At 44.2% G+C, this 26499-nt stretch overlaps 1 protein-coding gene across 1 annotated transcript in view; it reads left to right on the top strand.

Moving 5' to 3' along the window:
- LOC143817775 (cilia- and flagella-associated protein 337-like) overlaps positions 1-26499 on the top strand; it is a 263091-nt gene that overhangs the window by 216652 nt on the left and 19940 nt on the right. Inside the window, exons 23-26 of the mRNA XM_077299254.1 lie at positions 2525-2617; positions 2700-2758; positions 3864-4061; positions 5874-5944. Of these exons, the coding sequence (XP_077155369.1) occupies positions 2525-2617; positions 2700-2758; positions 3864-4061; positions 5874-5944 (421 nt within the window). The remainder of the gene's footprint in view (positions 1-2524; positions 2618-2699; positions 2759-3863; positions 4062-5873; positions 5945-26499) is intronic.

Here is a 26499-nt window from a genome sequence, read left to right as displayed (position 1 = left end):
TGCTGAGTGCAGGCGGCTGTGCGTGGCTGTGCTGAGTGCAGGCGGCTGTGCGTGGCCGTGCTGGGTGGGCGTGGCTGTGCTGGGTGCGGTGGCTGTGCTGGGTGCGGCAGCTGTGCGTGGCTGTGCTGGGTGCGGTGGCTCAGGCTGTGCTGGGTGCGGGCGGCTGTGCTGGGTGCGGTGGCTGTGCTGGGTGCGGTGGCTGTGCTGCTCCATCCTGCGCCCCCATCCTGTCATGTGCTGCTCCACCCTATCATGTGCTGCTCCATCCTGCGCCCCCATCAGTGCGGGCGGCTGTGCTAAGTGCAGGCGGCTGTGCTGAGTGCGGGCGGCTGTATGTGGCTGTGCTGTGCGTGGGTGGCTTTGCGTGGCGGAGCTGAGCGCGGGCGGCTGTGCGTGGCGGTGCTGAGTGCAGGCGGCTGTGCGTGGCTGTGCTGGGTGCGGCGGCTGTGCGTGGCTGTGCTGGGTGCGGCGGCTGTGCGTGGCTGTGCTGGGTGCGGTGGCTCAGGCCGTGCTGGGTGCGGTGGCTCAGGCCGTGCTGGGTGCGGTGGCTCAGGCCGTGCTGGCTGCGGTGGCTCAGGCCGTGCTGGCTGCGGTGGCTCAGGCCGTGCTGGGTGCGGTGGCTCAGGCCGTGCTGGGTGCGGTGGCTCAGGCCGTGCTGGGTGCGGTGGCTCAGGCCGTGCTGGGTGCGGTGGCTCAGGCCGTGCTGGGTGCGGTGGCTCAGGCCGTGCTGGCTGCGGTGGCTCAGGCGGTGCTGGCTGCGGTGGCTCAGGCGGTGCTGGGTGCGGTGGCTCAGGCCGTGCTGGGTGCGGTGGCTCAGGCCGTGCTGGCTGCGGTGGCTCAGGCCGTGCTGGCTGCGGTGGCTCAGGCCGTGCTGGCTGCGGTGGCTCAGGCCGTGCTGGGTGCGGTGGCTCAGGCCGTGCTGGGTGCGGTGGCTCAGGCCGTGCTGGGTGCGGTGGCTCAGGCGGTGCTGGCTGCGGTGGCTCAGGCCGTGCTGGGTGCGGTGGCTCAGGCCGTGCTGGGTGCGGTGGCTCAGGCCGTGCTGGCTGCGGTGGCTCAGGCGGTGCTGGCTGCGGTGGCTCAGGCTGTGCTGGGTGCGGTGGCTCAGGCTGTGCGCGGCGGTGCTGGGGGCCTGAGCAGGCGGGGACACCGGCGCGCTGTGGGGGTCAGGTGCCGGAGTCGCCGCTAGCTCAGGCCCCCGGCACTTGCTATAGTTACCTGGGCCTGATCCAGCGCTGCGCGCCGGTCTGTCTTCCGGTCCTCTGGCTGTGACTGTTCAGTCAGAGGGCGGCGCGCATTAAGCGCGTCATCGCGCCCTCTGAACTGTGAACGTCACAGGCAGAGGATGTGGACCGGAGGACGGAGGGGCAGCGCGCAACGGAGGAACGGGACAGGTAAATATATCATACTTACCCTCCTGGCGGTCCCTGCTTCTCCGTTGGAGATCGCGGTGAGCGTTCAGTGTTTACGCATACCGCGATCTCCTGGGAGCGTCGCTCTGTGGGGCCTAGACTGCGCCGGCGCGTGCGCTTGCGCAGTCTATAGAGGCTTCGGACAGAGTGACGCTCCCAGCGTTATATTATAGATATATATATATATATATATATATATATAGTGTATATATATATATATATATATATATATATATATATATATTAATAAGCTATTTTTTATATTTTTAGCTTCCCAGTTGGACTTAAACCCATGATCCCTTAATTGCTTGTACAATGTACTGCAATACTTTAGTATTAATACAAGCAAAAAAGAGAAAAATCCAGCACTTGGTCTCCAATGTAGAATAAAAACAATAATATTTATAACATTTATTATCACATCGAGCTGGGGTTTTTCTTGTTATGATCTCCTATTTTTAACTGTGTGAAGTTAAATTACTTTTTTTATTTGTTTTTATTCTATATTGTAAACCAAGCGCTGGATTTTTCTCTTTTTTTGCTTGGATTTTTATTCATCCATTTATAATCGGGATTTCGTTTCATGCACTCCCCAGGGATCTGGCACTGTTTTTTGTAAATGGTGAGCTTAGCATATTTTTCTTTGCTTTTCATACGACTGCTTTAGTATTGCAGTCTTTTGTCAAATTAACTACCGGTATCTCCTATCTCCTATGTAGTCCCACTTCATTGGCATTATTCCATAGGACTACCCAGGGGTGTAACTAGAATTCATGGGAATCTATAGCAAAATAAAATTGGCCCCCACCACCTAATGACAAAAAACTGAAGCAGTAGCATAATTAGCAATAATTAAACATATGGAAAATACTGCCATATATCAGAGAATCCACAAAATAGGAAAGCTACCAATGTGGTGCAAACCGTTGTGAAACATTTGATAAAACAATGTATAATGGGGTAAAAAGAAAGACGACAAACATTAATTAATCAAGAAGCCAATTACTGATTTTATTGTACATAAAGTTCTTCTGAAGTTGGTGGCACTTTATAAAAATATAATTTTTCACATTTTTTGTTTCTAATTTGAAGACTTTTTTTTTATTTTTTCATAGCAACAGACAAAAGTGTGAGCAAAATTTTGTTTCTGAAAACGCGGACTGTGAAGTTACAAGGAGCAGCCTCGCTTGTCTCCAATGGACCATCAGGTGATCCATGATGAAGTCACGAGTGTTAGTAAAGATCTGCACTTATGTTGGGAAGTAAGGACAATGTTTGTATGTTTTATAGGCTCAGTCAATTTTTGGAACATATTCCAAGGTGGAAAACTGTCTGCGAGTTTTATGCCAGTAAGTGTCCATCTAAAAAACATGTAGATGTAAGGTAGACATGGCTGCTATTAACTGATTTAGATATAGTCACTGGTATGACAATGCCAGAATACCATCCAGAAGCTTCTACTGATTTTTGCACTTATTACAGCAAAAGTCAAAAACATCCAGGTGCATAATAGCATGCTACTCTATAAAGCACTACATCTGACAGAATTAGGTCCTGATCCAAAAACTGCTCATGAGAATATATTGTGATCTCAGGGAGTGGCAGGAGATAAGTTGTCAGCAAATCTGTATAGGGATGGATAGATAGATAGATAGATAGATAGATAATGTAGAAAGATAGATATTACATAGAATAGATAGATATTACATAGAATAGATAGATAGCTACTGTAGATAGATACTATAGATAGATAGATACTGTAGATAGATATTACATAGAATAGATAGATATTACATAGATCAGATAGATATCACATTAGATAGTTGGATCGATATCAGATACTATAGATAGATAGATAAATACTGTAGATGGATATTACATAGAATAGATAGATATCACATTAGATAGTTGGATCGATATCAGATACTATAGATAGATAGATAAATACTGTAGATGGATATTACATAGAATAGATAGAGAGCTATTGTAGATAGATACTATAGATAGATATTACATAGAATAGATAGATAGTTACTGTAGATAGATACTATAGATAGATAGATACTGTAGATAGATATTACATAGATTAGATAGATATCACATTAGATAGATGGATCGATATCAGATTAGTGATATATAAATTGTAATATGAACTGTTGAAGAATAAACCAAAGTATGAACAAAATGCATACACAGGACAATATAGGTGAAAACATATTGTATGGTTCTAATAAATAACTGGTAACTTATAGAAACAATGATTGATATATACCTAGAATTTTATCACTGCATCAGTTGCATTTGCATAATAATTATTTAATGATGCATCTATTTATTATTTTGAGACTTGAGATTTTGGTATTATTGACCTACCATAATTATAATTAAATCCTTCCCACCGCTAGTCCCACAGTTAGAAAGTGCATTATATAAATCCATCTTCTCTCCCTTAAGTCTAGGGCTGGATGCCAGGTCAGCAGTCTTGCCATTACTAAGGATGACTCTCTCATGTTTGTAGCAGATTACATCGGTTATATATATGTATATGACATTAAAGACTATGCTGTCTGTGGAGCTGAACAGAACCGTCCGACATGTAAGTCTGATCTTTTTTGGGTTTTTTTACATTATTTGATTTATTTTTTTGAGAATTTTTAAAGGAATAACAAATTAAGAATAATCTGCCAAATATAACATTTAATGAATATTCTGAGAAACTATTTCAGAATTTTCTTAGAATATCATATCAAAGTTATGTAATAGAATCACAAGCAGTGCTCATATCTAATGTAGGTTATGTCAATTTTTCTTAGGCCCCTTCAAATGTCCTGATGATACCAGTACTGGAAAAAACTGTGTCGTGTTATCAGTGCTGCTTGTCTGTGTAACATACTTGTGTACACGTGAGTCATCCGTGTGCCATCTGTGTGTACATGTGCGTCATCATGTGGCATTTGTGTGACACTTACTGGAATAAAATGCCTTGCAGAAAATAGTGATTTTTATGGGTTAAAGATTTACAACGACCCTTGATAGATAGATAGATCTAATTTCACAACACCAGGACACATTAGAAAAATTGACACCCTATAGTGCCTTGCATGTTGACGTAATGGTACAGATATTAATCAAATACATAAATGAAAAGAATGACGTTCGGTTCCCCCACACACACATTTTTTATAATCAGCAAAGGTAAAGCAGACAGCTGAGAGCTGATATTGTCAGGTAAGGAAGGTCCCTGGTTATTAGAGTTATTGAGTGCTTTCCAGCCTAAAAATACCCACCCTCAGCCGCCCCAGAAGTGGTGCATCACATTGGATGTGCCAATTCTGGCACTTTGCCTCATCTTTTCCCGATGCCCTGGTGCAATTGGGGTAATAGTAGTTGGGGTTGATGACAGCTGTGAATTGTCTAAAAACACAGCTGACATCAAGCCCTGGTATTAGTAATGGAGAGGTGTCTATCAGACATGTCCATTACTAACCCAGCACTAAAAAGTAAAAAACACACATGAAAAAAATACTTTATTTAAAAAAACACTCCCCGACTCTTACCCTGGTTCACCAATTTATTTTTATTTTTTTAAGTCCCACGCAGATCCGACGTGGTCAGGCTAGTAATGGGGGTGTCTGATAAACAGTTCTGCATCACTAACACCAGGGCTTGAAGTCAACTGTGTTTTTTTGACAATTCACAGCTGACACCAACAACAAGCCCCATTATCGTGATTGTCAACTAACCAGAGCAATCAAGAAGAGCCAAAGTAAAGCGCCAGAATTAGGGCATCTAACTTGGTGCGCCACTTCTGGGGCAACTGTGGGCTGGTATTTTTAGGCTGTAAAGGGCCCAATAACCAGGGACCTTCCCATCCTGATAATATCAACTCACAATTGTCTGCTTTACCTTTGCTGGTTATAAATTATTTATTTATTTTTTATTTATTATGTTAATAGCTGTAAGATTAAGTCAATATACAAGGCACTAAAGGGTGCCATTTTTTATAATGTGTCCTGGTATTGTGAATTGAGATGTCTATCTATTTATCTGCCTTTTATCCATTTATCTATAAAATAGTTTTTTGCAAAGTTTGCAAACCTTTAACACATAAAAAACTGTATTTTCTGCAAGGCATTTTATTCCGGTATGTGTCTCAAGGACAGCACACAGATGTCACACCAATAACATCCGCGTATGGTACGTATCTGCACATACCGCTAGGCTTGCATGAGTCCGCTTCACACGTGTGGGACAAAGACGGACATGTCTCCAGTACATGTGAAAACGGATGCCTCATGCACCGGAGGGAAATGCATGTGAAGGGGGCCTTAGGTGGAAGGGACAGATTTGTCTACTGATGGAGTTCTTTGCAGCACTTGCATAGATTTTAGAAGTCTCATTCAAATGTAAAGCACAATCACAGAAATTTCTGCAAAATATAACAATTTTTTGCCCCTTGAACAGCAAGACAAGAATGGGATGAATGCAGAATGTAGTGCACTTCCTGAATCAAAGATCCCATTTACCAGTTATTTGTAAGTAGAGATTCCAACTAAAAAACATAATATAACAATCTGAGGCCAGGAAACTCCCTATAATTTTTATAATTCCACCTTTGAACCTCTTTCTGATATCCACAATATATATGTGCACATGTCCAGTGCGGGTTTAAGAATGGGCTTAGGAGCTGAGCCTTCTTCACTCATGTAACGTGCCAGCTGCATTTTACAGCCAGCACCTGCCACTAACAGCAGCAACCGTAGTTAGCTCTGATAGTTGTTATTTGACCACTTATCTGCTGCCCATCAACCCACCAAGGTGATAAGGTGATTGCAGAGTGCTGATGGGATGCCCTCATCACTACCATCTACTCTTGTGAAGCCCAGCCATTAGCCGAGCTTCATAGAGGACCGTCATTTTTACTGTATACTCCAATACCATAGTATTGCAGTATATAGAACAAGAACCACCAGCCACCAGGGCAAATCAAGCCCCCCAAAAAGTTACATTAATGTGTGTTTTGCTGCTTTGAATTTTGCACTGATTATGTTTTGCTCATCTTCCTTTGTACTTATAGCATGACACTGGTTTGCATAGGAGGGTACACTAATAAAATTAAAAGTGTCAGACTTTTTGCAAGTTTTTTTTCCTCATTTAAAGCAATGAAGCGGGTGTTTTACTGTGAGATAGATATTTCATAGATTAGATAGGTTTTCAAGAAATCCCATACCCACTATGTGCCCACAGATGCCCTCGGCTCTCCCGCCTGACCGCAGCATGTCAGTTTCTCTTGCGGAGACTCTAGTTTCCGCAAGAGAAATTTCACCAATAGAATGTTTTGGATGCGGTGAATTCACAAGGTTCCGTGAACACATGTGGATTTACCTGTGCACAATAGCACTTTGGAGGCAGCGAACATGCGCTTCCGGATCTTGTGCACCCGGCCCTACACTCCAAACACATACTGATTTGATATAGTGATGATGTCTGTAAAGTCCGAGTCCATTCCAACAAAACTCGGACCAATGTTAGTCTATAGGGCAATCACAGAAAGTGATCAATGATGCCATCACTTTCTGAGATATGAAAACCCCCTTTAATTAAATATCCTCTTGGCTGTCACTAAGTATTGCCGAATATTAATATACATTTTTATATGTTCTTTTTGCATAGTTATCAAGCACTGGAGGGCACACATAGATATGATTTCACAGTGAGTAACATGAATGTACATTTTTTTCCCTTGTGATGTATGATCAGAATATGTTAAACTATAAATGTAAACCTTGCTGAACTTCAGGTGTTCAGTTCAGACAAGTTTTGGTTAAAGGAAACAAATATGGATAGCTGTTTCATCCCTTGTTGAATTACTATGTTAAACATGGCAGAGCTGCACCTTGCACTGAAATATGCAGCCTGAATATGGCAACATTAGTTCTAGGCCTCCTTCACACATCCTGGTGATTTTGGTACTGGAAAAACCAGTACTGGTGAGATCCGTGGTCTGTGTCTGTGTGCCATCCGCGTGTGTATGTGACATCCGTGTGTTGTCAGTGTGACATACATGGAAAAAAATTAATCATAGATATTAAAGAGTGTTATGTATTAAATATGTTCAAAGATAGAGAGGAACATGGTGATAGATAAATAGATAGTCACTGCTCATGGCCCGCCATGAGTCAGAATGGTAAAGGAGTCCAAGGTCAGAAGTCAGTAGGGTTCATCATAGGAGGAGGAAGAAACAAAAGCGTAGTCAGGTAATGTTGCAAGTTCTGAATATCAGGAGGATAACGGATCAGAGCAGAAGAGTTTAAACAGACGGATGGTCAGAACGAAGTCCAAGGTCGGACAACAAAAGATCAAGCATACAGAACTCAAGGCACAGGAAGCACAAATCTCACTAGCTGAATGTACCTCTAGCATAGGTCTGGGAGAAACAGCTTAGTTAAGTAGCATGGCAATCACCTGGGATAATGAACACTGGCCAATGTGGAGCGCCCCCGTAGGGCAATGGGATACATGGAGCCAGGCCCTTCGGTTCTCGGTGGGGATGTCACAGTGGCTGACCCGGTCCGTGGCCCTAGGGACATCCGTTGTAAATGGGGGAAAGGTCTTTAAAGGGATAATGTTTGTGATGCCACCTGTGGTATTTGGTCAGGGTGACCGACGCTGCTGTGAGGGGTCCACTGGGGTGATGTTATGGCAGCTAGATGGTATACCTTCCCAGAGGTGAAGTGTATCCCCAGAGCTTCCCAGAGGTGTAGATGATGGATGGTGGATGATGTAAGGCGCAATGAATAACGAGGACACAAGGTTGCAGTCTCTTTACCTTTACTGAAGGCTTCAGCATCCACAGTCCAGGGTACCGACCACAGGGTAGGCAGAGTCCAGCCGGTCTGAAGGCAAATCCAGAGTCCCCTTATCCAGGTGGAAATCAGTAGCCTTCCTCTAGCGCCTGGATGTTGTAGTACCTCCCCTGCTGAGCTTCTCGGTAAGGTCCTCACAACTATTGTAGATGTAATGTCTCTTTCTCTCTGTCCCCCTGATGGTAAAGATATGACAAACCCGTATGACTGATGGCCTGAGGCTTTTTACAGAGACTCTAGCATGCCCCAGCCCCCACAAGTTGCCACCGTGCCTCCTGGGTATAAGGTCGGGCAGCCAACTTGGAATTAACTGTCCTGCCAGCCTCTGAAGTAAAGCGTAGAGATCCTTACTCCCTCGGTGTTCTGGCTACTGGATTCCTGTGCCTCAGAAAGGAGCAGCTTGTTCCTGGCTGATCTCCCTCTGATATTCCTCTCCTGTGCTCTGCTTTCCTGCACACTCTCTGCAATACGTTCTCTTCCCAGGAGCTGTAGCACTTCATGCCACAGAGCTCCTCTTCCTCTGTCTTCCTGACAGGAACTGAACTCTGAACCCCCTTTCCCTCCAGATCAGGATGATATATTGGGGAGTTCACCTTAAACAGGCTCAGAGCTCCCCCTTCTGGTCTGGAGTGTGAACATGTTGCATGCATTGTGTTACCTGATAAAGAGATCTCCTTTATTGCCTTCAGACGTAACATCACTCCCCCTGGTGGAAGAATGACATTATTACAACGACTAGAACTCTGGAGCACTGCAAATGTACTGCAGTAAACTTTATGTCATCACAGCTTGCATCGCTCAGCTCAGTCTCTTCTGAATTCACGGCTGAGCAGTCACATCATGTCACCGCTCAGCCAAGTAGTCCAGATGAAGCAGAGTTGGGCTCTTCATGGGACAAGTAGATAGTTGTCTGACAGACGAGAAATATGTTGTTTTATTATTTTTAATTTTTCAATAATAGATGGGAAAAGAAGGTTGGGAGTGTTTATTTCAAATAAAGGAGTCTGTGTGTTTATTTCAATTAAATGACTTTACTCTGTCTGTGTCTTTATTACATTTGACTATGGAGTTAGTAATGGAGCTGTCTTATAGACGCCTCTCCATTACTAATCCCTGGGCTTGATGTCAGTGGCTATAAAACAGCTGACATCAACATCAACTCTATTACCCCACTTGCCACCAACCCAGGGCAAGCGGGAAGAGCGGAGGCTAAGTGCCAGATTTGGCGCATCTTATGATGGTCTTAGCCTGGGAAGGGAGCCAATATCTGTGGCCCTTTCCATGGTATTAATATCAGCCCACAGCTGTCTGTTTAGCCTTTTTTGGTTACAAATGAAAGGCGGACCCTACGTCATTTTTTTATGTTGTCCCAGTAATCTAACCAGTAAAGGCTAAGAAAACAGCTGTGAAAATACAGATTCAGAAAGCATAAATAACTAATCTCAGCCAGAAGCATTGCTATAACTACTTCTCTATCAGTATTCAACAAGTTAAAAAAAAGATCGTGGACAATTATGTCATATTACCAAAAAATGAGTAACTAGTACTCACAGACCACTACAACACTAGCAATATAAAATCAATAAAGTTTATTGAAAATTTATTTAAAAATATCATATCATATGAGGATCTCAAAAAGACACAAACAAAGTTCCATATTAAGCAGCGATGATGTATCAACACATATCACTTAGCATTGTAAATTTCTATGTATTAACATCCGTCCCAAATGAAGCTCCCAAAAACACCCTTTAAGGTTACCATTCAATGTATAATTACCCGGATGATGAGAACTCAGCATGAGGGACAACTTGAAAAATATAAAAGTAATTCAATGCTTACCCATTCTGAAAGAAAGTGTCGCTGCAGGGAACGCCCCGACGCGCGTTTCGCCCACGTGCTTTCTCAAGGGAACACACATTAAAGGAGAAATTAACAAAGCTGAAAACCCGCCAAGTCACTGCCAAAACCCCTCTTACTTGCATTCAGTCAATATAATCGATGGGTGAGCACTCTTTGGATCGAGTGGGCAATGTTTCAGTCGTCGAAAACCATCATTTTACGGCCAGTGAGTGTCATTCAGAGAATTTAGCATCTCTCACTGGGGTACCACCATTGTTTGCAGCAGAGAGCTGGCTCTTTGTCTCGGATCGGTCACAATGAACCATCACTACATCAAACACCTTTGGGTGGTATTAGAAAGAAGATTGTGAGGCCGGCCCTGTCCTCCAGCATCAGTATCCCACAAATGCTCTTTTGGATGAATGGGCAAATTTTACACTTCCAAAACCTTGTAAAAAACCTTCAAAAAAGAGTGAAAGCTGTTATAGCTGCCAAATCGGAACAAACGCCATATTAGTATGTATGGACCACAACCTTCTTTCATTCTCTATCAAGAACTGCCATCCTGCTCAGATCACCCCCACTTTCCACACTTATAGAAACATACAGGTCATTAACACCCAGAAACTTATGAAGAACTTGCAGTCCTCATTGGCTCCAATCTCCTCCATCTCATGTCCTGATTCTGCTCTAAAGCATTACAATGAAAACATGCAAAGTGCCCTGGATTAAGCTGCACCTCCTATACATAGAACAACTCAGCACAGACGGCGATAACCGTGGCACACGCTGCAAACACGTTTCCTGCAGCGGTGCTCCAGGTGTGCCGAACGTCTGTGGAAAAAATCTAATCTACCCAAAGATTTCATGCATTATAAGTTCATGCTAAAAACATACAACTCTGCCCTTCACCTCTCCAAGCAAACCTACTTCAACACCCTCATCACCTCGCTGTCCAATAACCCTAAACGTCTCTTTGACACTTTCCAGTCCTTACTCAACCCAAGAGTGCAGGCCCTAACCACAGATCTCCGCCCTGAAGATCTGGCCAATTACTTCAAAGAAAAAATTGACCACATTCGACAGGAAATTATCTCCCAATCCCTTCATACCATGCACTGTCCTCCCTCCCCCACTGCATCTAGTTCACTCTCTGACTTTGAACCAGTTACAGAAGAAGAAGTAATCAGGCTCCTTGCATCTTCTCACCCAACCACTTGCACCAGTGACCCCATTCCGTCACATCTCCTACAGTCCCATTCCCCGGCTGTCACCTCTCACCTAACAAAAATATTCAACCTTTCTCTCTCTTCCGGTATTTTTCCCTCCTCATTTAAGCATGCCATCATACATCCATTACTTAAAAAACCCTCCCTCGACCAAAATTGTGCCGCTAATTATAGACCTGTCTCCAATCTTCCCTTCATCTCTAAACTCCTCGAAAGCCTGGTCCACTCCTGTCTTACCCGCTATCTCTCAGATAACTCTCTTCTCGACCCTCTTCAATCTGGTCTCTGCTCTTTACACTCTACTGAAACTGCCCTCACTAAAGTCTCTAATGACCTACTAACAGCTAAATCTAATGGTCACTACTCCATGCTAATTCTCTTGGATCTCTCCGCAGCATTCAACACTGTGGATCATCAGCTCCTCCTCACTATGGTCCGCTCCATCGGCCTCAAGAACACCGTTCTCTCCTGGTTCTCCTCCTATCTCTCTAACCGCTCCTTCACTGTATCTTTTGCTGGTTCCTCCTCCTCTCACCTTCCCCTTACTGTAGGGGTTCCTCAAGGATCAGTCCTAGGCCCCCTCCTCTTTTCTTTGCATACTGCCCCTATTGGACAAACAATCAGTAGATTTGGGTTCCAGTACCATCCTATGCTGATGACACCCAATTATACACTTCTTCTCCTGATATCACGACGGCCTTTTTAGAAAACACCAGTGATTGTCTTACTGCTCTCTCTAACATCATGTCCTCCCTCTATCTGAAACTGAACCTGTCAAAAACTGAACTCCTCGTGTTCTCTCCCTCTACTAACCTACCTTTGCCTGACATTGCCATCTCCGTGTGCGGTTCCACCATTACTCCAAAGCAACATGCCCGCTGCCTTGGGGTCATCCTTGATTCCGAGCTTTTATTCACCCCCCACATCCGATCACTGGCTCGCTCTTCTTATCTGCATCTCAAAAACATTTCTAGAATTCGCCCTTTTCTTACTTTCGACTCTGCAAAAACTCTCACTGTTTCACTTATTCATTCGTGTCTGGGCTATTGTAACTCTCTACTAATCGGCCCCCCTCTTACCAAACTCTCCCCGCTCCAATCTGTCCTGAATGCTGCTGCCAGTATCATATTCCTCACCAACCGTTACACCGATGCCTCTACCTTTTGCCAGTCATTACACTGGCTACCCATCCACTCCAGAATCCAGTAGAAAACTACTACCCTCATCCACAAAGCACTCCATGGCTCAGCACCACCCTACATCTCCTCTCTGGTCTCAGTCTACCACCCTACCCGTGCCCTCCGCTCTGCTAATGACCTGAGGTTAGCATCCTCAATAATCAGAACCTCCCACTCCCGTCTCCAAGACTTTACACATGCTGCGCCGATTCTTTGGAATGCACTACCCAGGTTAATACGATTAATCCCCAATCCCCACAGTATTGGCCTACCGCCTCAACGCATTAACCTAACTATCCCTGTGTGGCCCATTCAAAAAAAAACAAAAAACTTAAACCATAATCAGGTTCCTCGCATCATGTTCTCATACACTTTATGTACTGTAGTTAATAGCACTCTGTGTCTGTACTGCTACATACTTAGGCAGTTAACTGGTTCATGCAGCTTTACATGAACACCCGAGCCTTACACTATGGCTGGTCCGAATAACTAAAGCAATTGTTACCATCCACCTCTCATGTCTCACCCTTTTCCTCATAGTTTGTAAGCTTGCGAGCAGGGCCCTCATTCCTCCTGGTATCTATTTTGAACTGTGATTACTGTTATGCTGTAATGTCTATTGTCTGTACAAGTCCCCTCTATACTTTGTAAAGCGCTGCGGAATATGTTGGCGCTATATAAATAAAATTATTATTATTATTATTATTATTATAGGAGGTCATAAAAGTTCATGTGTGTGCAATGTGTATTTTTTGTCCATGTTGTTTATGGGACAAAACCCATTTTGTCATGTATAGAATAAGCCCTGAATTCACTGTAATTCTAGATACACATATCCATACTATACAAGAGTCTACAATATGCATACACATTATAACACAGATCCTTTATGTCGTTATGTGTCATTTGCTCTTTTGTTTGAAACCACATTTGCATTTCCTCCATATATTACTGTCAATTGTCAAGACTAGTTTTTTGGAGCAGATTTCTCTCCCCTTATTAGAAATCCATCTTTCATGTACAGGTCAGATTTTAGATGCCTATGATTAATGCCAAGTTATGACTGAGCTGGTGTCTCTGACTGATATTAATAATTCCAGATTTCTTGGAGTACATCCCAGACTTTGTAGGCATTTAATTTTAGAAGATGGAGACATTTGTTTTTCTTGTCAAACTAATCATGTTGGAAATCTGTTGTAAACACCACCCACTCAGTAACATTTCATGAAGCAAGTGTTGGCAAATAAAAGCTTTTCCATTTTCCATGAAAAATAAATAAATATCCCTGAGTAAACTGATAAGAACCATGAAGGTGAAGGCTCTAAGAACCAGGAATGTAAAATAATATAAGTGAAGGTTCTGAAAGCAATGTAGAAGGATGTGACTGCAAAGTGCTAACATTTACATGACTCACGTGGCACTAGTATAAACAAAAGAACAATAGTCACGTGGGCAGAGTGGTATCCACCAGGTAGATTATTCCGCTACAGCATTGACATCTTGAGTCTGTTCTAGCTGTGAGATTATGGAAATGTATTTAAATGCGTCCACCATCTAAATAAGGCCGATGTCACACTTGCGAGTGCAATGTGAGAAACTCGAATGAGTCTCTCTCATCGATACCCGGCACTGCCGCCGGAACTCGGGACCGGAGCGTGCGGCTGCATGTATCTCTATGCAGCCGCACGCTCCGGTCCCGAGTGCCGGCGGCAGTGCCGGGTATGGATGCCAGTTTCTCGCATCGCACTTGCAAGTGTGACACCGGCCTAACTTTCACAATCCAAAATAATAAAAAGGCTTGTTCTCAACTTATATATTGATGACCCATCAATATCAGATTGGAAAGAGTGTGACACCAGGTACCCTACAGAGTAGCTGTTGTGAGGCCAGATGTAGACAATAAAGTGTGGCCTAAAAATCTTTGGCTCCCTGGTAGTTCCATGGTACTTCAGCTAAGATCCTGTTCATGTGAGTAGGAACTGAGCTGCAGTTCCCAAATCGGCAGCTAACAAGTTGAATCCCTCTTCACTATTTACAGTATTCTCAGGCCACATTGGGTGATGACGAGGAACAGGAGGATGAGGAGGAACAGGATTTTTTACTCTGCGCTACAGAGGGGATTCCCAATCCCAGCTTCATGCCTGCCTGTCCAGCATGGATGGCCTGAAGAGGAGGCTATGAAGGAGAGGATGGTTAGTGCTCTTCCTAGTGAGGACACTGAACGTTTGATTCTTTGTAGTCTGCCACACTTGGCAGAGCTCATGTCCAGATGCCTTTCCCAAGGCCCTCACGTGAAAGACACTTTGTCCACCTTGAAATACTGGCAGAGCATCTGCAGCGCCCCCACTGCCGCAGGGCCGAGGGGTACCCGGTACCGGGCCTCTGAGTCTCTGCTCTGGGGTTGTCACGGTGGCTAGACCTGGTCCGTGACCCTGCCGAGGGGCGCACAATGGAAGGTGTAGATGATGGTGATGCTGTGGTGTGGTGCAGGTCGCGGTGAATAACGAGGACACCAGGTTGCAGTCTCTTTACCTCTTTACTGAAGGCTTCTTGGTCCTCAGTCTGGAATACGGTTAACCGGGCTACGCAAGTCCGGCCGGTCCAATGGCACCTCCAGAGTTCCCTTTGCAGGTGGAAATCTGTGCCTACCTTCTAGCACTTGTGTGTTGTGGTCCTCCCCTGCTGTGCTTACGGGATAGTCCCCACAACTGTTGTGTCTGTTTCTCGTGTTCCCTCACAACTCGATTCTCATGTTCTTCCTTGTCCCCCAGATGTTAAGGAAGGACGCACCCGTATGACGGGGAGGCTCGGAGCTCTTCCGGGACTCTAGCGTCGCCTCACTCCTGTTGTTACCCCCCTGTGTCTTCCTAGGTGATCTTCGTGAGACAGCCCGCCTCTAACTGACTGTCCTGCCGTAGGTTTGAAGTCTGGCTTGGAACCTAGTACTTCCTCGGCGTTCCGGCCACCGGTTATGTACCTCAGTAGGATGTTGCCTCGTCTTACAGCACGACTCCTACTGGTATTCTCCTTGTTGCGTTGATCTCGTTTCTCACTCAGCACAATAAATCTCGCTTCTTATCCTTTCTTAGGGCACCGCCGCTATCCAGTGCAGGCATGGTCCCGTAGCGTTCTCTCTGTTCGCTAGGCCTCTGTCAGGATCCCACCCCTGACAGGGACCCCTCTGAATCTTCCCCTACAACACCCTCTGCCACAAGGTGTTGCCTGGTTCCAACCCAGTCAGCTTTCTCTTCTAACTTCCTGCCTAACCCCCAGTTTTACCAGACTGTGAGGAGTGGCCTAATACATAGTACCCTTAGCTCCCCCTGAAGGCCAGACTGTGAAATGTATTGGTGTCTGTGATACCTGGTCAGATGAACTCCTTCAGTGCCATCAGACGTAACATCACTCCCCTTAGCGGCAGAGCGACATTACTGCAACGACCAGGACTCTGGGGCGCTGCACATCTGATAACAGCTGATCGGTGGGGATGCCTTGTGTCAGACCCTCACTGATCTGATATTTGATGACCTGTGGAGCATAGATCACTATGATGATTGTGCTGTTTATACACTAAAGGTTTGCATTAAAATGGTGGTGTAAAATAAAAAAAGAGATATTGACCGTCTAGAGCTCCGCCCCTTGTCTGTGCACCACTGCCTGTGGCCACCACTGTTTTTCTCCCTCTTATAGCAGAGGATGTCATGTGACTGCTGTAGCTTTTACATTCAGTTCCAACCTGAAGATAGACTTTTTTAGTAGCCGGTGTTTAGCCTGTCACGTAAAAAAAAATGTTGTGAATCTGCAGATATGGGGTTAATCTGTAGGATAATAGTTTTCTGAAGCTGTCCGACACCCGCACCAAGAGCTCCACTGTCAGGAGGAAATTAACTTTTATTCCTCCCGGCAGCCTTGGGCTTTCAGTCATAGAAGCTTGAGTGGCACGGCTTCATTCACCACTCAGTGCATAGTGAGTGGCGGCTAAAACCGCACCCCGGCACTGACGGATAGCAAGCTCAGCATTAGATCTGACTGTCAGTCAATGCTGGGAGTACAGTTACAGCTGCCACTTACTATGTACTGAGCGGTGACTGAAGCCACGCCACCCGAGCCTCTCTGACTAAAAAGTCTGAGCCTGCCAGAAGGAATAAAGTTAATTTCCTCCCGACTTCGGTGCTCTCAGTGCCAGCACCACACAGTTTTAGAATGCTATTAACCTGCAGATTGACACCATATCTGCAGGTTAATAGCATTTTTTTTTAAAGTTGTCCAGTGTCAACCTTTTATATTGCAGTCCATCTCTAAGGCTAGTTTCACATTAGCGTTTATCCGGGCTGCGGAGGGATGCGGACTTCCTCTGTGAAGCCCACTGCCGTGCCTCTTCGTTCAGCTCTGCCTACGGCTGCATGCGGCGTGCGCACCCTATCTTTAACATTGGGTACGCAGGCCATGCCGCTGTATGCGGATGCCACCGCATGCGTCGTTTTGACGGTGCGACGACCTGCGCCGGACGCAACATGTTGCATTTTCGTGCAGATGCTGCACCGTCAAAACGACGCATGCGGCGGCATGGCCTGCGTACCCAATGTTAAAGATAGGGTGTGCACGCATAAACGCTAGTGTGAAACTAGCCTAAGAAGATGTGGATTTCTGCAAGATGCACAAGGAAATTGTTTTTCTCAAAAAGGGCAGCATTGTGAATGGTGTGATCTGATCCACTGCAATAACAGTATTATTCAGAGCACAACCAAGGGAAACCCTAGATACACGGAGACCCAAAGGAGTATATTTCAAAACTAATATTTATTAGATATAAAATTTGATAGTCCATAGCAGAGTATACACTAACTAAGCAGGGCTGAAGACTACAGGTTGGCTGCATGAAAAATAAGTTAAAAAAATATATACCATATGTCACTATAATACAATATCCATATAGACAAAAATAACAGAGTTATAAACTGCTGTACACCAAAAGAGGCTACATATATATGGAGCCCTATTATATCAGTGCTAAAGGCGTACCAATTATGTGTATTGAAAATACATATACTTAATTGCAATGTGCACAGAGTGCCAAGCAAAGACAAGAATTAATGTGCAAACAGCATAATATAACTAAAGTGCATATGCGGTGCAAAGATTGCTTGAACTCAATTAAATGCCAATGCTGAAGGCATACCGAATATGTCTATCAAAATAGTACAAAAATCAATTGCAAAGTGCAAGAGATGCCAAGCAAAGGAAAGGATTGAGAGTTAAGGTGCAAGCAGCATAATGGAACCAAAGTGCATATAGAGTGCGAAAATTGATAAAGGTAGGAGGGCAGAATACCTACATGTGGTGAGAGACCTGGAGCCCCAGCCTGCCGCCTCAACGCGCGTTTTGCCGATCTTCGTCAGGAGGCGCCTCCTTATTTTTCATGCAGCCAACCTGTAGTCTTCAGCCCTGCTTGGTTAGTGTATACTCTGCTATGGACTATCAAATTTTATATCTAATAAATATTAGTTTTCTAAAAACAAGAAAAAGAAGCGCACATAGAGTAATACCTTCAGGTATCGCAATCACCTGGACCCCCACAAAACAGACTCACCTGGTCTGGTTGTGATAAGTCACAACTCCCTTGGATAAGCACGTATGGTCGCAGCAGGCTCCCGGCAAACAGTATGGATCCACATGGAAAGAAATAGAACCGGAGGATAGAAGCCGCGCAGACCACAATAAAGGTAACAGAGTTACACACACACTCTGTTTATTAGCCTACGCGTTTCATGGCAAACAGGCCACTTCATCAGGGCATCAAGATTCATCAGTAAAACCAGGTATATATACCCACGAATACAATAAAAAAAACACAAAACATGTATAAACCCCACCCTCTTACGACATCACTTCTGGTGGGAACACCCACTTTAGATAAAAATTTTTGTAAATACACCCATAATATTGGATACAAAACATTAAAATACATTGAAACACAATGATCGATCTTTAAAACCATATATATTCATCAAAAAATAATAAAAAAAAATGTAAACATTTCTGGTATCCAGATAAACCAGGATTAGAACTCATGCTGGAAGAAACCTAAAAACTATCCTCCAGAGATTAAACCTCCGTCTTATACCACTAAACCACCAAGTGGTCTTAGGTGAGGGCAACTATTTATCTTGATTCACCAGTTTAACCCATTCAAAACACTTAAAATATCATATATTGACCCATAGCAAAAGAAACCAAGGGCCAATATGAGATAACTGACACTACATAGCGTGTCTGTAGTGTAATTCAATATCAATAGGATTAATTGGAACAAGAATCACATGAAATGAAAGAAGTAGGGGGGAGGGTAAATTCCCATATACTCTATTTCAACGGTTCATTCAGGAATTGAACCCATTTGATCTAGAGGTCTACAAACACTGCAAAGAAATAAGCAGCACCCTAGACCAGTCAGCCACCTGGATTCATGGAAAATGGGGGCCACTATAGTCAATAGTCTCTCGCCACATCGTCACCACCAGAAGTGATGTCGTAAGAGGGTGGGGTTTATACATGTTTTGTGTTTTTTTTATTGTATTCGTGGGTATATATACCTGGTTTTACTGATGAATCTTGATGCCCTGATGAAGTGGCCTGTTTGCCATGAAACGCGTAGGCTAATAAACAGAGTGTGTGTGTAACTCTGTTACCTTTATTGTGGTCTGCGCGGCAAATATTAGTTTTGAAATATACTCCTTTGGGTCTCCGTGTATCTAGGGTTTCCCTTGGTTGTGCTATTTATTATTTGGAGTTAAAATACATTGTGTTTGATCTAGTGGTTATCTTGTGTTTCTAAGTATTATTCAGAGGTGTAATTTTTTTTTTATGAAAACATTGTTATTTTTGCCAAAAAATACATTTAAAGGGAGTCTGTCACTCCAAACTACTATTTAAAATAAGCCCATAGTCATAAAAGACCATCTATAAAGACCATACCTTAAATGTTGCCTTTTTTGTGCATAAAAAAAAAAACAACATTTTATATGATATGCAAATTAGGGTCCCTCTATTATCATGAACAGCTGTCTCTCTCTGTCTTGATTGACAATTGATTGATAAACACAGTGTAATAGCAGGAGCCAGCACGCTCAAAGACCTCTCTTTTCTCTGCTCGCTCAACTAATAAGGTCCATTTACACACCGATTAAGTTTTCCTAGGAATGCTTCTATAATACCTCAGAGTTGGGTATTACTATAATGCTGGGTACTGTAATTTATTATTGAAGTTTAGAATTATTTCATGTGGGGATTTGTATTATTGTCACTGCGAATCAACACTTAGTGCAGCAGTCCGGGTAGTAAGCAGCTAGACTTCTCACTAGGCAGATAGCTTGGTGGGCAGAGACTCTGGGTGATGGCTTGGAGGGTGGCCCCTCGGGGTGATTGCTTGGTGGGCAGAGACTCTGGGTGATGGCTTGCTTGGTGGGTGGAGACTCTGAGTGATGGCTTGGAGGGTGGCCCCTCAGGGTGATTGCTTTGTGGATAGAGCCTCTGGGTGGTGGCTTGGTGGGTGGAGTCTCTGGGTGATGGCTTGGTGGGTGGAGCCTCTGGGTGATGGCTTGGTGGGTGGAGCCTCTGGGTGATGGCTTGGTGGGTGGCCCCTCAGGGTGATTGCTTTGTGGGTAGAGCCTCTGGGTGGTGGCTTGGTGGGTGGAGTCTCTGGGTGATGGCTTGGTGGGTGGAGCCTCTGGGTGATGGCTTGGAGGGTGGCCCCTCAGGGTGATTGCTTTGTGGATAGAGCCTCTGGGTGGTGGCTTAGTGGGTGGAGTCTCTGGGTGATGGCTTGGTGGGTGGAGCCTCTGGGTGATGGCTTGGTGGGTGGCCCCTCAGGGTGATTGCTTGGTGGGCAGAGCCTCTGGGTGGTGGCTTGGTGGGTGGAGTCTCTGGGTGATGGCTTGGTGGGTGGAGCCTCTGGGTGATGGCTTGGTGGGTGGAGCCTCTGGGTGATGGCTTGGTGGGTGGAGCCTCTGGGTGGTGGCTTGGCGGGTGGAGCATTTGGGTGATGACTGTAACCATTATTCCAGTCAGAGCTACAGTGAGGACCTCAGAGTACAGTTGGAGACCAGCCAGTGAAACAGCCAGAAAACATGTGAGGGGATTATTTTTCCCCTTTCCAGCGGGCTGAATAGAGATGGACTGACCAGAAGAAACCTGTAGGATAGCCTGAGGACTAGGACCCTTGAGATTCTCTGGTATGCACAGCATCCTTAACCTACCAGAATACTACGCTGTGGCCGCAGGAGGAGTGTCCTGTATCCTACAACATAACGAACGTCAGAGGAAGCCGGGATATAGGGGTCTGCTGGGGAACATCACCCCAGTGGGATAGAAGAAGAATCTATTGTGTCAGCTTGGATAACAGGATGACTCTGTTTGCACTTGCTGTTTATCACGCCTCATATGTGCCGTTTCCTGGATCTGTCGCTAAGTACGCATCTGAGGAACTTTGACATCTGCTCATGTTGTATTATACCATATATGGCTGTGATCATTTTTTTGCTGTTTTACAAGTAAAAGTTTAATCTCTTATAAAGTTCCTCTGTCTCCCTCCTCACCAAAAGCACAATTAATGCCATCATTACCACCACACAGAGAGGGAACAGTAAAAGCAGCATTAACCACCACCATGTGCTCATTGTCACCAGGGGCTGGCTGGCACTTTTCAGCCTGGGGGGCAATCACAAGGCGGTGGCCCTCCATTTCCCAGCTTACTGCAGAGATATGGGAACAGAACCGAGCTTACTGCAGAGATATGGGAACAGAACCGAGCTTACCGCAGAGATATGGCAGCAGAACCGTCCTTACTACAGAGAAATGGGAGCAGAACAGAGCTTACTGCAGAGATAAGGGAGCAGAAAGGCACTTATTGCAGAGATATGGGAACAGAACCGAGCTTACTACAGAGATATGGGAGCAGAACCGAGCTTACTGCACAGATATGGGAGCAGAACCGAGCTTACTATGGAGATATGGGAGCAGAACTGAGCTTACTACAGAGATATGGGAGCAGAACCGAGCTTACTCCAGAGATATGGGAGCAGAACCGGGCTTACTACAGAGATATGGGAGCAGAACCGAGTTTACTACAAAGATGTGGAAGCAGAACCGAGCTTACTGCAGAGATATGGGAGCAGAACCGAGGTTACTACAGAGATATGGGAGCAGAACCGAGCTTACTGCAGAGATATGGGAGCAGAACCGAGCTTACTACAGAGATATGGGAGCAGAACTGAGCTTACTACAAAGATATGGGAGCAGAACCGAGCTTACTCCAGAGATATGGGAGCAGAACCGAGCTTACTACAGAGATATGGAAGCAGAACCGAGCTTACTACAGAGATATGGGAGCAGAACCGAGCTTACTGCAGAGATATGGGAGCAGAACCGAGCTTACTACAGAGATATGTGAGCAGAACCGAGCTTACTACAGAGATATGGAAGCAGAACCGGGCTTACTACAGAGATATGGGAGCAGAACCGAGCTTACTGCAGAGATATGGCAGCAGAACCGAGCTTACTGCAGAGATATGGCAGCAGAACAGAGCTTACTACAGAGATAAGGGAGCAGCACCGAGCTTACTACAGAGATGTGTGAGCAGAACAGAGCTTACTACAGAGATATGGGAGCAGAACCGAGCTTACTACAGAGATATGTGAGCAGAACAGAGCTTACTACAGAGATATGGGAGCAGAACAGAGCTTACTACAGAAATATGGGAGCAGAACCGAGCTTACTGCAGAGATATGGCAGCAGAACCGAGCTTACTCCAGAGATATGGGAGCAGAACCGAGCTACTACATGGAACCAAGCCTGCTACATAGAAACTGGAGCAGAACCGAGATTACGACATACATACAGTACCATAATCTAGATTACTACATTGATACAGTACCAGAACCAAGCTTACTTAGATATGGTGCTATAACTGAGCTTACTTACAAACATACATACAACAATACAGCTACACAGTGCCTAGTACTATCACCACTACACAGCGAATACATAATATTATAATATCACCATTACCTCTACATGAAACTACACTCTATACAAAGACCAATGAGCAATGATGCCACCATACACTCCCTGACAGAAGTTATGTCGCTTGTCCATGTTATGTAAATAAAAGCTTATAACCTGACGTTAAGTTCATCCATTGGTTGTATAAATTATTCTTTTGAAAGCTGAAACACTCCAAAATGTGGTTTAGGTTAAGAAAATAAATTGTCATTGTTAAATATGCTTATTTTGCACATTTATTTAATCAGGACTATTCACCAGGAGCTTACTCTTAAAGAAAAATGTCATGGTATTCTCATAAAAAGTATAGTGGTTTATTGAATTGTCCACAGAAAAACCACATTGCAGCAAAACATAAAAGTAGATGAAATAGTTACGAACAGATTGTCCATGTGTAAATATCAGCGCTTGTCTTGTTACTCATCTTTCCCAAAGTCCTGAATGGTAAAACCCGTCTGTCTGTGAACTCTGAAGTCATCATGGTTACCGGCTATTCCTTCCTTGTGTCGTGTCTTGTCTGATGTCCATGGAGAATGATGGTGAAGTCAGGAGGTGGCAGCTCCCACGTGACAAAAGCCCCCCACCCTCCTAAGAGACATTATTTATATGTCCCACAGACCACGTGTTCCCTGTATATGGCATTGACTTATACTCTGAGCTACATACACAGAAATAGCTGTTTGTAATGTCAGCAAGAAGCAATGTGCTCAGTACAGAATAAGAATAACTCAATTAATAATTAATATTTAACAGTCATCAATGCAGAAATATTGATCAGTTAATGGACCCAGAATGGTCAGATTTTGGCAAGACAAAAGTTTTGACGCCCACAGAAAGTAATGTGATATTCAAACAATTAACTTAAAATACAAATATACGTTGCATAACATTGGTGAATGAAGTTGTGGTGCTATTAGAGTCATATTTAATATTTTATTTGACTTCCATGAGCTTGAAGGACTGCATCCATGCAGTTCAACAATGATTCATACAATTTATTAATGAAGTCATCAGGAATAGCAAAGAATGCAGTCTTACATGGCTCCCAGAGTTCACCTAGATTCTTTGGTTTTGTCTTCCAAGCTTCCTCTTTCATCCTACCCCAAACATGCTCAATGATGTTCATGTCTAGTGACTGGGCTGGCCAGTCCTTGTGCACCTTGATCTTTTTTGCCTGGAGGAACTTTGTTGTAGAGATGAATGAATGAGATGGAGCACCATCCTGCTGCAGAATTTGACCCCTTTTATGATTTGGAATATAAGAGGTACCTAATACTTCTTGATATTTTAGGCTATTGATATTGCCTTCCACCTTGCTAACGTTTCTCACGCAACCATACTGAATGTAACCCCAGACCATGATCTTTCCACCACCAAATTTAACTGTTTTCTGGGTGTATTTTGGATCCATACGGGCTCCAGTAGGTCTCCTGCAGTATTTGCAGCGGCTGTGGTGTAATTATACTGAAGATTCATCAGAGAAATCCACCTTCTGCCACTTTTCCAGCATCAATCTGTTTAGCAGGCTGTGGGACTTTGCAAATGTCACACGGTTTTTTATTTGCCTTTTGTTTAGTGCTGGCTTCTGGGCACTGATTCAACCATGGAGGCCATTTCGAGACAGAATCCTACAAACTGTTCTAGTTGACACAGGGACTTGAAGTGACCAGGCCTGTTGGAGCTCTGCTGCAGTGGAAGAGGGGCTTGCTTTGGATTTTCTAACCAAAAAACATTCCTCCTGAGCAGTTGTCTTGCGGGGTCTGTCGGACCTGGGCTTATCAAACACATCTCCAGTCTCTTCAAATCTTTTTCGAATTCTTTGTACTTGATGCTGAGACACATTAAAGGTGCCCGCCACCTCTGCAGTGGATCTGGTCTCTTGATAATCCAGGCTTTGGTCTCAGGGTGGATTTTTGGCATATTGTCAGAGCCTAAGTTGCAGTTCAAGTGAAGGTCTGGGATGCTGGGTTTCTTTTTATACACACACACCAATTAACCGATCATTTACTGAGCACAGGTGAGGATGTAAACTAGGATTGGGTGCATTATATGACCGACAATAAAACTTTTGTCTTGCTAAAATCTGACCATTCTGTGTCCATTAACTGATCAATATTTCTGCATTGATGACAATTTATTTTCTTAACCTAAACCACATTTTGGAGGGTTTCAGCTTTCAAAAGAATAATTTATACAACCAATGGATGAATTTAACGTCAGGTTATAACCTTTTTTTTTTACATAACATGGATAAGCGACATAACTTCTGTCAGGGAGTGTACACCTTTTACAACTTGTATACTACAATACTGATCATTAATTTGAAAAAAGCACAATACTAAGTGCCATTGTATACAGGAACTCTGTATTTACTGTCAGTGTAAAGATAATACAGTGATCACTGGTGACATTATACACAGGAGATCTGTAATACAGATCACCACTGCCAGTGACATTATACACAGGAGCTTTGTATATAATATACAGTGTATAGTGTCAGTGTATAGGTAATACACTGACTCACTAGTGATGTCTCTAGCTGAAGTCCTTCATCTTTGCTTTTCATTTTCATCCAGCACAGACCGCCGTCACTTCTTCCAGCCAGGACTCGTCTCTGCACAAAATAACACAGTTACCTAAAGCACGGCTTCAAGAGCACATTCCCCACTTTTTCCCTTTCTTCTACACTACACATCTGAATACAGAGGTGCATGTTGTGAATTAGACTTTTTTGGCTCCCTCTTGTGGTTACTAGTGATATGACTCTGGGATTTCCTTCCCTCAGTTTGCACCCAGCTTGGTCGTTACTTCAGGGGTGTTGCTATATAAACCTCCTGGAACCTTAGTCCAGTGCCTGGCATCGGTGTTATCAGACACATTCTGTTTGCTCCTGTTTGCTGGTCCTGGTTCGTGCAAAATTAAGCTAAGTCTTGCTTCTTTGTTTTTTGGGTTATTTGTTTGCTATCATTTTTGGCCAGCTTGTACTAAATGTGATTCCTGACCTTGCTGGAAGCTCTAGGGGGCTGGTGTTCTCCCCCCGGGCCGTTAGACGGTTCGGGGGTTCTTGAATTTCCAGTGTGGATATTTTTGATAGGATTTTTTGCTGACCATATAAGTTATCTTTCTATATTCTGCTATTAGCTAGTGGGCCTCTCTTTGCTAAATACCTAGCTCATTCTTATGTTTGTCTTTTCCTCTTACCTCACCGTTATTATTTGTGGGGGGCTTTCTATCCAACTTTTGGGGTATTTCCTCTGGAGGCAAGAAAGGTCTTTCTTTTCCCTTCTAGGGGTAGTTAGCTCTCCGGCTGGCGCGAGACGTCTAGGATCAACGTAGGAACGTTCCCCGGCTGCTGGTATTTGTGGTGCTAGGATTAGTTATATGGTCAGCCCAGTTACCACTGCCCTATGAGCTGGTTTTCTGTATTTACAGACTTAGCATTATTCCTGAGACCCTCTGCCATTGGGGTCATAACAGTATGCCAGGACAACATTGAATGTTTAAAGCATTGCAGAAGTGGGATAATAAGAAAGGAAATTCTGAGTTTTTTTTTTTCTTTCCTTCTCTTCCTCCCCTTTACCTTTGAGTGGCTTGTGCTTGCTGCAGACATGAATGTCCAGACCTTGATTACAAGTGTAGACCAGATGGCAGCTCGTGTGCAGGGTATACAAGATTTTGTTACCAGTAGTCCTATGTCTGAACCTAAAATACCTATTCCGGAATTGTTTTCTGGAGACCGATTTAGGTTTAGGAATTTCAAGAATAATTGTAAATTGTTTCTTTCTCTGAGACCCCGTTCATCTGGAGATTCAGCTCAGCAAGTTAAAATTGTTATTTCTTTTTTGCGGGGCGACCCTCAGGATTGGGCTTTCTCGCTAGCGCCAGGAGATCCGGCATTGGCGAATATTGATGCGT

Source organism: Ranitomeya variabilis, chromosome 3 (assembly GCF_051348905.1).
Source record: "Ranitomeya variabilis isolate aRanVar5 chromosome 3, aRanVar5.hap1, whole genome shotgun sequence".
Classification (NCBI taxonomy): Eukaryota; Metazoa; Chordata; class Amphibia; order Anura; family Dendrobatidae; genus Ranitomeya; species Ranitomeya variabilis.
The sequence above is the reverse complement of the archived record's forward strand: the minus strand, read 5'-3'. Positions and strand labels throughout refer to the sequence as shown.